At 32.8% G+C, this 16,076-nt stretch overlaps 2 protein-coding genes across 3 annotated transcripts; one reads left to right on the top strand and one right to left on the bottom strand.

Annotated features, from left to right (window-relative positions):
• The first annotated feature begins 523 nt into the window (after nucleotides 1-523).
• LOC108323343 (receptor-like serine/threonine-protein kinase ALE2) lies at nucleotides 524-6,875 on the top strand. The gene is made up of 9 exons (XM_017555768.2): nucleotides 524-1,094; nucleotides 2,622-2,921; nucleotides 3,026-3,133; nucleotides 3,227-3,334; nucleotides 3,443-3,814; nucleotides 3,934-4,227; nucleotides 4,756-5,148; nucleotides 5,248-5,491; nucleotides 5,941-6,875. The coding sequence occupies exons 1-9, from the start codon at nucleotides 1,019-1,021 to the stop codon at nucleotides 6,608-6,610; spliced, it is 2,565 nt and encodes an 854-aa protein (XP_017411257.1). The 5' UTR covers nucleotides 524-1,018; the 3' UTR covers nucleotides 6,611-6,875.
• Nucleotides 6,876-7,024: 149 nt separating this feature from the next.
• On the bottom strand, nucleotides 7,025-13,008 carry LOC108323344 (protein HOTHEAD). 2 transcript variants are annotated; one of them, XM_017555769.2, is made up of 7 exons: nucleotides 12,810-13,008; nucleotides 12,504-12,717; nucleotides 11,583-11,955; nucleotides 9,032-9,342; nucleotides 8,564-8,949; nucleotides 7,446-8,014; nucleotides 7,025-7,349 (listed from the first exon to the last, which is right to left on the bottom strand). In XM_017555769.2, the coding sequence occupies exons 2-7, from the start codon at nucleotides 12,577-12,579 to the stop codon at nucleotides 7,295-7,297; spliced, it is 1,770 nt and encodes a 589-aa protein (XP_017411258.1). In that variant the 5' UTR covers nucleotides 12,580-12,717; nucleotides 12,810-13,008; the 3' UTR covers nucleotides 7,025-7,294. The 2 variants fall into 2 exon arrangements, with proteins under 2 accessions (XP_017411258.1, XP_052724300.1); XM_052868340.1 differs by lacking the exon at nucleotides 12,810-13,008 and having other exon boundaries at nucleotides 12,504-12,770.
• Nucleotides 13,009-16,076: the final 3,068 nt, after the last annotated feature.

The raw sequence follows: 16,076 nt of genomic DNA, 5'->3' as shown, positions 1-16,076 counted from the left end.
GTTAGGTTTTGATTTTAATAATATTTCATCAAGTTAAAAACGTTTTCTGAAATTAAGTTTATTATGTTTAATTCCTAATGTTCATTTATTTTGTAGTTTTAAAAAATAGAATAACTAGATAGCATCATATTAACACATGAACAGTTAAGACAACAATATAGTATTCTGCTAAACAACAAATCAACAGTTAATTGATGTTATGTTAAAAGTTAAAAATGGTACCTTTAGGTTTTGGTGTAACTATTATAAGTTAAAAAAAGTTTTGTAGGAAATGAAAACCAAATTCTGCATACAGAAAAAGAAAATGTTATCCTTTGGGGTGATTGCTATGATCAAAATTCAAAACAATCCCAAAATTTCAATCTGGATTTGTGAATGTTGTTACCTAGGTTTAAAAGGTATTATCTAACCCCAAAATCACATCATGGTGAAGGTGAATCATTACCTACCATGGATAAACTGAAAAGAAGGTCAAGCATTAAGGTGTTAAATATTAATAAAAATTCAATCATTCTTTTACTTTATGGCCAATATTTATGTCTCTCTCTCTTTCTCTCTCTCTCTCTCAAAATCAAGAACACTCACACATGTCCAACCCCACAAGCTCCTACGGAATAGTTACTGTTCTTTTCATGCTTAAAGTGAAGTGGGGTTGTGCTTTTTGGTTTCATCTGCTGTTAGATTTTTCAGAAAAACAATGAAATCAGTTGCATCACAACTCTCATGCCTGCAACCCATATACCTTTAGTTCTGAAAAATAGAAAAAGGTGGAAACACTGGTGTCTTCCACCAAGATCATTCTTGTGGAATTACCAGGCTGTTTTCATACTTTGCTTCACATTATTCAGGCCATGTTTTGATTGCAGACTTTGTTCTGCTTGTCCTTGGATGTGACAAGCGAGTTTTTGCTTCAGCATATGCTGCTGCTTTCACCAAATTCTCTTCAATTTTACTCTCCATGAAGGGTGAAAGCTGAGAGATCTTCAGAGTTGTTGATCTGGTTTTCCTTCAGGAGAAAATGGGACTGCCGCTGATTTTCCTGCTAATTCAGCTGCATTTAGCTGTCTGCACTCAGCAGATTCATGAATATGCAGGTATGAACATAATTCAGACGCTCTGAGTTAGTTTCTGCATGTCGGATCAAAACTGGCAGATGAGAAGCAAATCCAAATTTACTGTTTTTAGAGTTGTATCTTGTTATGTATGTGGTTCAAAATTTGTTACAGTTCACATATTCTATGCTTTTGGATTATATAATCTTTGCTCAATTAGGATTCTTTGATGATTCTCTCCTTGGAGTTCGTTCCTGTGGAGTTCATGTGTGTCAAAATTAGGCCTACCTGTAGCTCATTCCAAGTTCATTACTCGCATTGGAAAAAAATTTACTGTTGAAATGGTGATTAAGCCTCTGTTTTTACTGATTTCTACTGTCCAATTCTCTTAAGAAAAGTAAGATTCGGTTCGGTATGTAATAAAGCAATGCAATAGCTTTGGACAATCATAATGAATTTATCACAAGTTTTCAAATTACATAAAGAAAAAGCATTTGAAGTGAATTTTTCACATGGGATCTTGATCAGTATAGTTAATCGGTTCAATATCTGCTGATTAATATAAAAAACAAGATTAGAACTTGGATGGTTAGAAAAAAACCTAAATGTTAATAGTCTTAGATTTCAGAATTTTCACCTAAAATTTTAGGGATATTGTTTTTGGTTAGTATATCTGTTAGTGAGTGTTCAACCAGTAGGTGGACAACAAGCTTTGGACTTTACCAAGTTGCACACTTTTAGTGGGGACAGTGTCAATAATTTAGCAATTTTATCATTTCTGCAAGTAATGCAGAGAAATTAGCAATGAAATTTAATTTCGCTATTACTATGATGACTTTAGACACAGATCTGTGATACCATTACCAGGATTGTGACTTTGGATACCATTACTTGCTTCTGCATCAAATTTTGTGTTTAGTCATCTCATTGATATATCTTATATTTCTTTAGGATAATCCAAATAACGATTCTGATATCATGTATTAGATAAAATTATAAGCAGAAAGAAACACCAATATGATAAAACAAATGTTCTTACTGCTTTGTCTCGTGTTTCCGGACACAGAGTTCAACCTAAGCTATAGACTAGGAACTTAGTGATAATTTCAACTTACAAATCGATGTTCTGTTATGTGTTTCAGTATTAAAAAAAAAATTCTCTGTTTAGTCTGTAACGAGGTTGATATGAAATCCCAACAGGCCATAGCTATAGTATAAATCCATTAGGTTATTGAAAGTTCTGGTTAATTAAACAAAGCAGTTGTTCTGAGGAATTTTGCTTTCTAAGGAACTAACTATACCCTCAGAACAGGTCCGAGATCATGAAAAAGGTATACATAATTAAAGAAACATATTTTATGGATCTTTTTGAACAAGAAACACAAGCCCTCTCCCCTCTATAGTTTCTTTCTGCCTTGACACTCACCTCCCCAAAATTTTCCTTTAATCTATATACAACTAAATCCAGATATGTACTTTTACATTAACTTATTATGTAGTTGATGACCTCCTCTTGGAAAGTTCATGCTCATGATTATTCTAAACTGAAAGTTATCTTTCCATCTGTAGCCACCGAACTGCAACATTCCAGTGACAGAAGCCATTTTAGTATTGCAATCCCACCAAAGTCATCTTCTGAAGGTCATTCAAGTATTGCACATTCACCTTCCAAGTCATCTTCTGGGGTACCTGCAAGCATTGCACTTTCACCTTCCAAGTCAATTCACAAAGCTCCTACAATCATATGGACACATGGTTCTGTGGATTCCCCAATCTTGCATCATAAGCATCACTATTCTAAAAGAAAGTCCCACAATCCAACTCTAGCACCAATCTATGCAGTTCAGCCTCCAACATACAGCCATCAAGGTTTGATTCTGTGATTGAAAATCTTAAATTTTTTACAACTTCTTTTGCATTTATTGATATTAGAATGTTAAATTAATTTCATTCTGCAAAATTCTACTGAATAGGCCCTTCGGTCTTCAAATCACGACCCCCTTTCTCTTCACCAAATGTTAAAGATATTCATGCCCCGGCCCCTGCACCATCACCAGCTATTGTACCAAGTCACTTCAATGGTATAAAATCTAATTTTTCTCATTGCTTTTAGAGTTTATTTCTGTTCTAATATTTCATCTCCCTGATTGTTTATTATATCTTTTTTGGATCAGTACCCTCTACTTCACCAACAATTTCTCCTCTAGGTTCATCATTGCAGAAGAAAAAGACTCCACCACCAGCATATGAATTTGTTCTGCCACCACCACCTGCTAATAAGGGTAATCTAATCTTGATCCTGCAACTAGCTTAGAATATTGTTAAATTTATGCTAGTTCTTCTTTTTCAATAATCTGAAGAAAGCTAGCTGATGTTGATCCTACATGTAGATTGCTTGTCGATGACTTGCTCAGAGCCCTTGACGTATACACCTCCTGGGTCACCTTGTGGTTGTGTATGGCCGCTTCAGGTTAAAATCCATATCAACATTGCAATATACAAGTTTTTTCCATTGGTTGCAGAGCTAGCCAAGGAAATTGCAGCAAGTGTTCTACTGAACTATACCCAGGTTCGCATTGTGGAAGCTGATGCAGCTAGTCAGCAACTGGAGAAAACCACTGTTCTCATAGACTTAGTACCCAAAGGAGTAAAATTTGATGATACCACTGCATTTTTAATATATAAGAAATTCTGGCGCAGGGAGATTCTGATAGATTCTTCAGTCTTTGGTGCTTATGAAGTACTCTATGTTCATTATCCAGGTTATACATTGATTATCATTTTTTAGGCCTTTCTTTTTCATAAAGTGAATATCTATGGTACATTTGGTTTTATTAGTAGAAATCTTCCCTACATTTATACTTTGGGATAACGAATGCAGGTCTTCCACCATCTCCACCATCAACTCCCTCAGACGCTTCTGTTATAGATGATCAGCCAAATCCAGGACATGACAACAATGGAATGATGATGAAACCTTTAGGAGTAGATGTCCCAAAGAAGAAAAAAGAAGGGAGTAATGGAAGAATGATTATTATAATTGTGCTGTCATCAGTTACTGCTTTTGTTGTATTCATTGGTCTTGCTTGGATCTGCGCGCTGAAATGCTGTGCCTATGTTCATGAACACAAACCAGTTCCAGATGGTTTAATTTCATCCTCTTCAAAACAATCAAGTAAGTGCAATTAACGACTCTGTAAATATTTTGTTGGCAGTTTAGAGATTGTATAAAGAAAGTTCCTTTTTATAATGATTACTGTTGTGAAACTGTTCTTAGACAATTTTGTAGCATACTATTTCCCTTTATTAAAGTACTTTTACCAATATTTGGATCCAATAAAACATAAGAATTGACTCCATTTATAGATGAATTATTTCATAAAACTTGTTTTGATGATCACATTAATCTAAAAGGTTGATTTATTTATGTGAAATGTTTTATGATTCGTACAATACCACTTTTGGTAGGGCTTCGAAGTAATTTCACATCAAATGAACTCTTTGCATTCAGAAGCTGAATTGTGATAAACGTTGGGTTGTAACCTATAATGCTAATTCAGTCTTGGTTTATATCTGTGACTTCTCTTCATATTTTACTTCAAAAGTTGTTTTCTGGGAGATCCACCATCCATCAATTTGCTTTTCTGTCTCATGTTGTATGTAGAACTCAGTGTAATTTTATATCTCAATTTACTCTTCGCAGGGGCTGCTAGGTCATTGCCTCGTGGGATCAGGTCAGGTTCTGGATCACAGTCTTTCAATGCTGGAACAATAACATACACAGGGTCTGCTAAGATTTTTACTTTGAATGACTTAGAGAAAGCAACAAATAACTTTGATTCTTCAAGAATATTAGGAGAAGGTGGTTTTGGACTTGTTTACAAAGGTGTTCTAAATGATGGGAGGGATATAGCTGTGAAGGTTCTCAAAAGAGATGATCAGCGTGGTGGTCGTGAATTCTTGGCAGAAGTTGAGATGCTTAGCCGTCTACACCATCGAAATCTAGTTACATTGTTTGGTATATGCATAGAGAAACAGACTCGTTGCTTAGTTTATGAGCTTGTCCCTAATGGAAGTTTGGAATCCCACTTACATGGTAAACAAAAGTGCAGTTTAAAATAATTGTCATTACTGTTGGAAGTAAAAAAATATCATAGTTTTTGGAATCTGACTTTTGAATACTCTATTTTCGTAGGAGCTGACAAGGAAACTGGTCCCTTGGATTGGAATGCACGGATGAAGATTGCTCTTGGTGCAGCTCGGGGTCTGGCCTATCTGCATGAAGATTCAAATCCATGTGTCATACATCGGGATTTCAAGGCCAGCAACATCTTGTTGGAGTATGATTTTACACCCAAGGTCTCAGATTTTGGACTGGCTAGAACAGCATTGGATGAGAGAAACAAGCACATTTCCACACATGTTATGGGAACATTTGGGTAATAATCCCTTTCTAGCCACTTCATGTTGAGGTTTTGATGAATGGATTGATTAAACATGCATGCAACGTACTCATTTCATTCCAGTATATATAGTGTTTAGCAGACCACTGACTTATATTGTTTAGGTACTTGATCTTATCTATGCATTCCAGTAATAAACCAACTCTCTGAAAATGTAAGCTGTCGGGTGAAGGAACATGGTTTTATTATAGCTCTTGGTGCTTCCCCTCTAGCAATATCCCATTGGGCTTGAACAATGTGCAAGCATACCTTTTCTATTAAAATTCAACTTTTTGGTCATAATTTCATAGACTATATCATGAGTCATGAACCAACTTTTCCCAAAACTTCAGTGATTAAAGGATGGCATGTAAAATTTTTTATTACATCTCTTAAATAATTTCTTAAGATGAAAACTGAATTTGTCTCGCTGACATGTCTTGCAGCTACTTAGCTCCTGAATATGCAATGACTGGCCATCTTCTGGTCAAGAGTGATGTTTACAGTTATGGAGTTGTACTCCTTGAGCTTCTAACTGGAAGAAAGCCCGTGGAGTTGTCACAACCACCAGGTCAAGAAAATCTTGTGACATGGGTTCGTCCACTTCTCACTAGTAAGGAGGGTTTGCAGATGATCATAGACCCAGTTGTAAAGCCTAACATTTCCGTTGATATTGTAGTTAAAGTTGCAGCAATTGCATCCATGTGTGTGCAACCAGAAGTCTCACAGCGTCCTTTCATGGGAGAAGTTGTTCAGGCCTTGAAACTGGTGTGTAGTGAGGTTGAGGAAACAGACTATTTAAGATCAATGAGTTACCAAGAGGGTTTTCTAACTGATGTGGAAGGAAAGTTTTCTGAAGCTTCAGGTGAAAGAGTGGAATTTTCAGAGTATCAAAAAGCTCTATCTGGCTACCAATCTGGTGAAGAAAAGGTAGAATTATCAGCATCAGAGTTTAGTGCTTCAGGTCAGGAATTTCAGTCATTCAGGAGGTATTCTCGATCAGGGCCTCTAACCATTGGGAAGAAAAGGCAGTTCTGGCAGAAGTTGAGAAGTTTGTCTGGTGGTAGTACCAGTGAACATGGATTTTCATCAAAACTATGGTCGGGATCCCATTAAGCTTTCAACAATCTTGCGTTTTTGCTTACTAAATTTATGTTCCATGAATCACTTGTCAGATTCACTCTGCAGAAAATGCTGTGACAATAATGCAAAAAGGTCACAAACTAGAACTACTTATCAATGTATAAACTTCGTACCCTTGTTGGTTTCTAGGTAGCTATGTCTGAAGTCTGAACAATCGGTAGTACAAAGAATAGTAACAAGTTGTTCATGTCCGTAATATTAGACATCTGTCGAAAAATGGACTTAGTTTTTTAAATGATTTAAGTGGCAGATGCAGATATATATTATGTATATATATCAAATTGGGAGGGAAATCAACAGTTTTGCATTACAAAGATTGCGTTAATAGAACACTAGGGACACTATCGTTTTGTTTCTTTTCCTTTCTTCGTTTGTCTAGTATTTATCAAGTATGTAAACATCCAGAATGATTTTTCCATTGTTCCTGGAAATAGAAAAGGTTAAAACAAGTCCTTACAATTGTTTTTTTCCTCCCCAAAAAACCATGACTTTGTCGACTTCTAATAAATCACCCTGTAGAAGAAATTACAATAAACTGCATTCATTTCCAATAATCCTATCACTAGCACTCTTTTTCTTGATGTGCAACAGTGCTTCTTCATTTAGACCACCCTTCTATTGAAGATTTAACATGATCTTCACACAGTAAATTCCTTCTTATATACCTGCCAATTTCCCCAACCTGTCTCTCAAAATCTTCAGTCCCATGTACCTGTTACAAACATAGATTATTGTCAACAAAATGCAAATGTCGGTATAATAACTTTTGAAATCAAGTTATATCCAAACATTTAGTGTACATACGTACCTGCCCATCATCATGACAGTGGCTTGAGGATTTGTTCCTGGTGATTCATCAAATGTTGAGCCATCTACCACACGGAGTCTGTCAACACCGAGGACCATGTAATCAGGATTGACTACCTTCCCCACATGGCACCCTCCATGGTAGTGCCAAATTGTGATCACAGTGTCTTTGCAGAATTGCTTTAGTGACTTTGTGTCTTTGGCATGCTTGGGTATGAAGTTGACATTAGCCTTCACAGTGAGGTTGAGGAGCTCCTCTGATGTTTTTCTGTCACACAAAGTGTAGTTTGTGAAATGTTTTGACTGGACAACCTTAATGGCCAAACGGATCCCCTTAACACAGCGCTCAAGATCATATGGATGGCTGAAGTAGTTGAAGGCAACAGATGGATTGCCATTCACATTGGTGTTGACCAGCTTGAGCTCACCAACTGACCAAGGATTGGCAACTTTTGACAGAATAAAGCCTCCCTTAAATGCTTCAATCGGTAGGTCTTTCTTGTTCTTGATAAATTCTTTGATAGCTTCTGGTGATCTTTGCTTAGGAGGGATCGTGGAAAGCTGCCCAATCTGGTGTCCATCATGTCAAAATGAAAAGTGACTTCTTAGTAGAATTTCTTGCTAGTTAGATACCAACCTGATATGCATACCTTAGTATATACCATGATTAACATAGTTCAGTTTCTCTGCTGAGTTTTTTTGTGTTATAGTCTGTTATGTCTTTAAAATACACTACTTTTGGTAGTGTACATCAGTATATTTTAAAGGCTTGACAGAGAGAACAGAAAAAAAACTCAGTATAGAATCCAAATTAATGATTAACATGTTAAATGCTATGTGGAATTTGTACCGTGATGTTTGACAGTTTTGACTCTTGAGATTTAGGAAATCCTATATTATTCATGCTGCTCAGCATCCTATTTTTTTGAGTTATCAATGTTTTATTCCATAAAAGAAAATTAGTTATTAAGTGTTCAGTAATGTGAAGAAGGACAGAGTTAGTAAAAGATCATAAATTCTCTTATCTGTGGTATTGTAAAACTCACTGATAACTTGAAACAAAAGAGATGTTAAAAGGATTCCAATGTTCTGACATGACTTCAGAGAAATACTGCATACCTCTGCTGACACAATACCATGATGGCAATGAATGCTATCATTAGACTGGCTAAACCCACTGCTAGCCTCAATGTACACGCCCATCTTGGTGATTCCAACAGTTTCTATGAGTGACTGATGAACAGGTCTTTCAGAAGGAACAAACATTGTGTTCATGGGATTGTCTACCATTCCTTTTCCAACAAAGTGGTTGTCGAGGATCACTGGGATGTTAAACTTCTGGAGTTGTTCTTTTGGTCCAATTCCACTAAGCATCAGCAGTTGAGGAGTCCCAATTGCACCAGAAGACATTATCACTTCACTATGCCTATCATTTGCCAGAACAGCTTCATGCTGTTTCCCATTCTCATCTTGGAAAATAACCCCCACAGCTTTTGGTTTCTTTCCTGCAAAGGTAATTAACATTGGTTTTAGTCATTATAAGTTACTTCCAAAACCATAAACTTACTAGTTTAATATTACATGTACCTTTTGTATCAAACACAATCTTTTGGACAGTGGCATAGACCAAAACAGTAAGTTTTTCATGGTTTCCTGAAGCAAGCAGTTCAGCAGCTGTGTGGCGCCGGCCATATTTGTCAAAAATGGTTCCACCAACTTTTGTTCCATAGAGATGATCATAGGTGAAGCCATTGAAAGGTGACACACCAGAGTCCAGAAGACTGTCCCTCACTGCCCTTTGATATGCTGAAAACTTTGGACGGTGAACAATTTGGTTTTCAATCCATGGATATGACTGATTCACTAGGTTGATATCCCATCCCACCTTCTTTATAAACCTGCATTCCATACAAATTTTACCAGAAGACCTTTTAGTATGGAATATAATCTAAGTACAAGTCTAAGTTTTACATGGAAACAACAAAGAATTAAATACCATATAATGATCATAAACTTAATGTCTGATTCTTGTAACGATGAATTTCATCTCACACTTTGATGGCATCAAACAGTAGAAAAATATAATTCTAAGTATAAGTCTAAGTTTTACATCAACATAGCAAAGAATTGAATACCATATAATGATCATAAACTTAATGCCTGATTCCTTGTAACAATGAATGTCTTTCATCTCACACTTTGATGACATCAAACAGTAAAAAAATATAATTCTTATAAGTCTAAGTTTTACATCAAGACAGCAAAGAATTGAATACCATATAATGATCATAAACTTAATGTCTGATTCTTGTAACAATGAATGTCTTTCATCTCACACTTTGATGGCACCAAACAGTGTAAGGGACCACAAGACATTATTTAAGTGTTGAAAATGAAAGATCACCATCAACTATTACCTCTTGGAAGTCAAGACCAGTCAATTTCTAATGGAAGAAGGTTGTAACCATTTTCGTTATGACAGTATTCTCTTCCAATTTTTGTATGTGTTTTTTGTGTCTAATGTCAGCACAAACCTACTTTTTCTTACTATATTAAGATTAAATATCAACATCCAAGTTTTTCATCAAAAAAATACACATAGTATAAGTTTATCCATAATTTCATATCAAATTTAATTGACATAGACCAACAAACAATTGGCAGTTACTTTTGTCAAACACATCCAATAATAATAATAATAATATAATAATAATGATAATATATGCATATATTACATAATCAATGTGTGTGTATATAAAACCTAGTATTGTAAAACGATTTGTTTCTTATAATAAATATAAATATACTCAATATAAGCCACTAACATGTTTTTCTTTTTCTTATGAGATCATTAATATATTCTTAAAAACACATATGATTTATTTAATCTATTTAATTGTTAAATCAAAATTCATAGATAAATCGATATAGTAAAAGAATAGGTAATTTTTATTTTTTAGTTGGTATTTTGTTTTTATATTTTAATCTTTTTCAACTTTATTTTACTCAGTTTTATTTTCCTTTTTGCCCTTTCAAATAATATTTTTTTTTTCTCTATACAACTAAGAAGAAGTAGTTGGACTTTATTAACATCACCGTCAAACAAGTTCATTACAGATGTACCTTCTGCTCTGCTTTGAAACATCAAATCACCAATATTTTCAATAAAAATTACAATTTACATTTGATTTAGTTATTTGCTTAGGTTAAAATTTCAATTCATTTATGAGAATTTTCTTTGCCAATATCATAATATTTATTTTTATAATAAAATTTTGATATTAAATAAAGTTTAAGATCACAAAATTAGAAAGAAAATATTTTTCTATCTTAAAAATATATACTGTTGTGGAAAATCAATAGAACATTAATTTAAGTGAAGTGTTTAAATACATTCACATCGCATCATACATACTGAGAAAAAGGGATTTGAATCCCAAATAAATTTGTATGTAATGATGTAATATCATACCATAGTTTTATTTTCTTTTATTTGTATTCCATTAATTATCTATAAGGTGTGTTTTTTTATTACAAGATCGCAAAAAGTGGTTGAACTTTATTGCACAAAATTCATTACTACTACTGTTGGACACACACAAATAAAGTCAACAAAGAAAAAACCAACATAGTGAAGAATTAAAAAACAAAATAAAGGGATAAAATCTAATTTAATTTTTTATATTTTAATCCATTATATTGTTTCTTTACTATAATATATATATATATATATATATATATATATATATATATATATATATATATATATTGTGTGTGTAGCAATCCTTTAAGATAAACAGATTGACTAAATCATAAATGGGGAATACAAGGATGCCAACATTATAATTTAGAAAATAGAAACAAAAATATATTTTACAGCATTAATTTGAGGACAAGATAATTCAAACACTATTTAAAACAGATAAAAGTGTAATATTTTGTATGCAGTGACTTTCTTATTAAACTCTGATCCAGTAAAAAGACAAGAAGAAATTAATACTTACAGGTCATCTAGATCCTACACACCAGAACTAAATGTCATTCACATGCTTGGAAAATGAATATGAAATGCTAGAAATTGAAAATGTGATTGCATAGGATTGAAGAAAAGAATGAAGAATGGAAGAAGTTATTATACCTTGGATCTGCTCTGGTGTAGAAACCAGCGTTGATAGAACTGCCACCTCCTAAGATCCTGGCCCTTGAATTGTAGACTCCATCAGATGAAACGAAGAATTGAGAAGCTGAAGTTGGTGAAACATCTGCCAAGGTAATGTGGAAGTTCTCAAGATATGAAACATTAGGGTTGGTGAAGGGAACACCTCCTCTTTCAAGCATCAGAACATTGAACTTCTGAGAGAGGGTTGCAGCCAAAGGGCACCCTGCTGTGCCACCTCCAACTATTATGTAGTCATACACATTGCTGGATGTGGTTGTTGAAATTGATGGTGATGAAAATGAGCTTGCATTTCTGATAAAAGGGTAACTTTTTTCATGCCACTGCTTATCACCTGCAAAGAAATTTGGCTACTTTAATAGCATACACAATTTCAATGTATTGTCACTGCTATAACTATAATTTGGCAGGATTTAACAAAATTTGGAGAAACAAGGTGTATATAGAGAAAATCCTTTTGAATTAAAAATGCACATACATATGTATAAGAGTAATATATCATATGAAGTGTTTTGGTTTAAGAACTTGCAAATTAAAGCATTTGTCTGTGATCTAATAACAGTGTGTATGTATGATCTAGAAATGAGATCCCAAATAAAAGTAGCAGAAACCAGAACCAGATAGATTTCTACCATAAACTACATTCACAAAATTTTCCATGTCTGAGAATTTATCAGTAGAAACCCAGATGATGCCAGGTGATAAAAAAATTCAGATTCAAAATGAAAATCTTTTCCATATCCATATATCTTGAATACAAAATTCTCCCTAGAAACTGATGTTCAATATACAAGCTAAATGAAGGATCAAAGATGAGACTGAATAATGTAAGAAATTAAGCTCAAATGGTGGATGAAGATGTGAGTTGCAGATAGACAAGACCTTGGCAAGAAGGTAGAAAGTTCCAGAGCCATAGAACTTGGAACAACAAGAATTTGAGTGCACCAACTGAAGCCATGGAATCTCACGGACCAGAAAAAACACAATCTCTTTTTCTCTCTCTCTGAAGGAGCTGCTTCTTCCCAACCTAATGGCTACCTCTCATTGGTCTTGGTTTGTGTGTGCATCATATAAATATGTAAAATACAGGCTTACCCTGTTGAGATTATGGCAACAAAACATCAGTGTTAGTGAGAGAAATGAGTAAGAAAAACTAAATTAGAAATATATAACGCATAAAGACGTTACTGAGTGAGGCATTTAATGAGGAAATGAATGTAGCAGTTAGAGTCTATAGACTTTAGCCGTTGGATTTGGCATCCTATTTTCTGATCATCACGTTCATGAGTTTGTACAAAGACAGCTCATTCACCAGCCACGCTAGGATTGAAGCTCCATATTTAATATGGCACCAAAAGTTTGTTGTTTCTTTTCATATTTTTTCCCTTGTGATGGAAGATTGAAGGCCAATTCCTGCAAATATTGTCCTTCAACCAACACTGGTACTATACTTAGCACTCATTAATAATACTAACATTCATTCTCAACATGGAAAAAAATGAAAATTAAAAAAGCAAAAGTACTTTGAGCAATTAATAGTAGTTTCTGGTTCTTCTTTGTATGGTTTATTTCTGATTTGACCACAAACTGATTTTCTGCATCAGTGCTGATATTGTTTGGTGGTTTTATTTATAACGTTAGTTAGAAGTCAAATGAAGAATCAAGGGAAGAACTAATTAACCATCCATGACTTTGGTTTACTTGTTTGAGTCACCCAAATGAAATTACTAACCCCTTTGATTAAATTTTCAATCTTTATGCAAATGGACCAACCTGAACTAGTACAAATGTTGCAACTGTTAGTACAGTGTGCGAACAAAACCACCATTGTTATAGAAAGCAAAGGTTCCATTGTACTTACCAAAGAAGCATATTGTGATGAACACAAAATTTCAAAATGACTTACACATAAGATTAAATAGCAGATTGAATAGCAGGATATGCAACTAATATCTAAATAAATGTAAGTATCAGCAAATATCATCATTGTGTTATTGTTTTCTGTGCTTCTTTATGACTTGTATTGTCAACTTTAGAATGAGTCCAAAATTAACCTCTAAAATATTTTTGAAATATTTAACGGTTGTGATGTAATGTTGTGTCTGATTTATCAGGAAACCAGAAGAGAAGGAAGTAAAAATGAAAACGAGATCGTGCATAAGATAGAGTTGGCAATACGTGGAAGAATTCATGCACTTAGTTTAATGTTGCAAGCAATGTTTGGTTCCACTGGATAACCGATCAACATTAATTTGCACATGGAAGTAGTATCACATTCAAATATGCATATCTTTGTTTTTTTTCTCTTTATTTTTCAGTTTAGAAAATTCTTTTTACCCCCTTTAATGTATATTTATTATAGGTATAAAAGAAAGAACATGTCAAATCAACTTCTCTAATATATTTTATCTACAATCAACTTTTTTTCCAATCCAATTTGTTTGAAAATCTTTACAAAATGCCAAGTTAAAAAAGATATAAAAAGAATTCAGTCACATTCTTTTTTCCAAGTTGTCATTTTAGATTTCAACTTCAAATTGCGTAGATGGTATCTATTAAAGGCATTCCAACATTTAAGTTAGTGATTTGACTCATCGGTTATCACAATAAGATCTTAAATTCATAATAAATACAATCACATACATTCTTATCTTAAATTTATATTTTTTAGGTTTCGAAATAACTTATAATTAGCACAATCATAATCACAACTCAATACTAGATAAATACGATTTATCTATACTTAAGACTCTTTAGAATTTATGATCGGTCAATGATCTCACTCACATGACCGATTGACCATAGTAACACATTAATCTTTATCACACAATCTATGACTAGTCGTGTCGTTTTACAATACATATATTTTTCTTAAAAAAATATGTTGGTTATTTTTTTTTTCAATAGTATATCTTTTATTGTAGCTAAAAACATAATATCATTGTGTTGTCTAATATTCTTCCTCTAAATTACTATTATTTACACTAAAATAAAATAAAAAATCATTATAATACAATAACAAAAGTTATATCTTGAACAAATAAAATCTTCTACTAATTATGATAATTTAACAATTTTCAATTAATATTTCTTTAACATGACAAGAAAAACTCATACATCACATAACAACTAGTTTGAAAAATAAGAAAAGAGGGGAGACAAATAATTAATATAACCAAAATTAGGTTATTATTGTTTGGTGCTACAAACCTATGTTTATGACATGATCCTTTTGTAGGGCATATATGAAAGTTGGACCATCCCATGAATGAGTGACATCTAGGTTAGTTGTTCCAGCCTCCCATGCTTTGTTGTCATGCCTAGGTCATTTCTTCCATTCTATTTATATATTAATGTAAATATTAATATTAAATTGTGGCTATGCTTCACTATATTAAAGTGGAAGTTAACCACACACACACACACACATATATATATATATATATATATATATATATATATATATATGAGGCTTTAAATTTCCCATGACTACTGGGTGGGTAGGTAGGTAGGTAAGAAAATGGAAATTAATTTTAATTATATTTCCATAACTTTTTCTCTTTTCAAGCCCTAGTGTTTGTCACTTTTCTTCAACTTTATCACAACCATTCCCTTCAATTTCATTTCCAAATTATGGAGCCCTAAAGTTGTGAGGAACCATTTGGAAAGGTTGAAGCTTCCATCAAGAATCATCCAATCATAATAACTTTTTTTAAGTCTTTTACTTTTATGTATTATAGAAAATGTATTGGGTATTAATATTTATGATAAATAAAGTGCATTAAAAAAAGTTTAAACTTTGATAGAAGAAAATTTAATTTTTTTGTATACATCCTAGTTTGGTGTCTTACTTAAAAAATGAATTAGTCATTACTTTCAAATAAATTGATTGTCTCATCTTGTCTAAATGTTCTTTAATAAATATTAAAAATATTACAATGATTTAATAAATGATTTTGGATCTTAAAAACATTGAAAGAAACTTTCAATAAATACTTTAAATGATTTCTTTTAAGTATTTTTTTTAGTTTAAGAAATCTCATTTCAAATTTGATAAGTGTTGAGGTTTCTTATAATGATGTTAACACTTAAATTAATGTGTTTGGCATAGTTATATATATATATATATATATATATATATATATATATATATATATATATATATATATATATATCAAAGCATGATAATGATTTATAATAGTACTTACATGGATGTGTAATTGTCGTAGTTTAAGGTTCTAGATTTTGTTGTATAGTCACATCATATCATATATATTTATTGATTTTTCTTTTATATATTTATTTTTCCACATTTATATTTTCTAAGTTTATTAAGTCGTACTTCCTTTAAATTATCTTAATTGTTTGAAATACTGTTTAAAATAATTATTTTAGTTATTCTTTGAACTGTTTAAATTATCTTAATTATTTGAATTGTTACATTAAATTCTTTGG

The sequence above is a fragment of the Vigna angularis genome, chromosome 9 (genome assembly GCF_016808095.1).
Source record: "Vigna angularis cultivar LongXiaoDou No.4 chromosome 9, ASM1680809v1, whole genome shotgun sequence".
In the NCBI taxonomy this organism is placed as follows: Eukaryota; Viridiplantae; Streptophyta; class Magnoliopsida; order Fabales; family Fabaceae; genus Vigna; species Vigna angularis.
Note: the sequence above shows the minus strand (reverse complement) of the source record. Positions and strands in the feature narration are given on the sequence as shown.

Bases quoted from the DNA above. Each gene is read 5' to 3' on its own strand.
- LOC108323343 (XM_017555768.2), top strand. From the start codon at position 1,019: ATGGGACTGCCGCTGATTTTCCTGCTAATTCAGCTGCATTTAGCTGTC. The intron at 1,095-2,621 runs GTATGAACATAA...TTCCATCTGTAG, and splicing joins GCAGATTCATGAATATGCAG to CCACCGAACTGCAACATTCC. The intron at 3,815-3,933 runs GTTATACATTGA...TAACGAATGCAG, and splicing joins ACTCTATGTTCATTATCCAG to GTCTTCCACCATCTCCACCA.
- LOC108323344 (XM_017555769.2), bottom strand. From the start codon at position 12,579: ATGGCTTCAGTTGGTGCACTCAAATTCTTGTTGTTCCAAGTTCTATGG. The intron at 8,950-9,031 runs GTACATGTAATA...TTACCTTTGCAG, and splicing joins GATTGTGTTTGATACAAAAG to GAAAGAAACCAAAAGCTGTG. The intron at 7,350-7,445 runs GTACGTATGTAC...TGTTTGTAACAG, and splicing joins ACTGTCATGATGATGGGCAG to GTACATGGGACTGAAGATTT.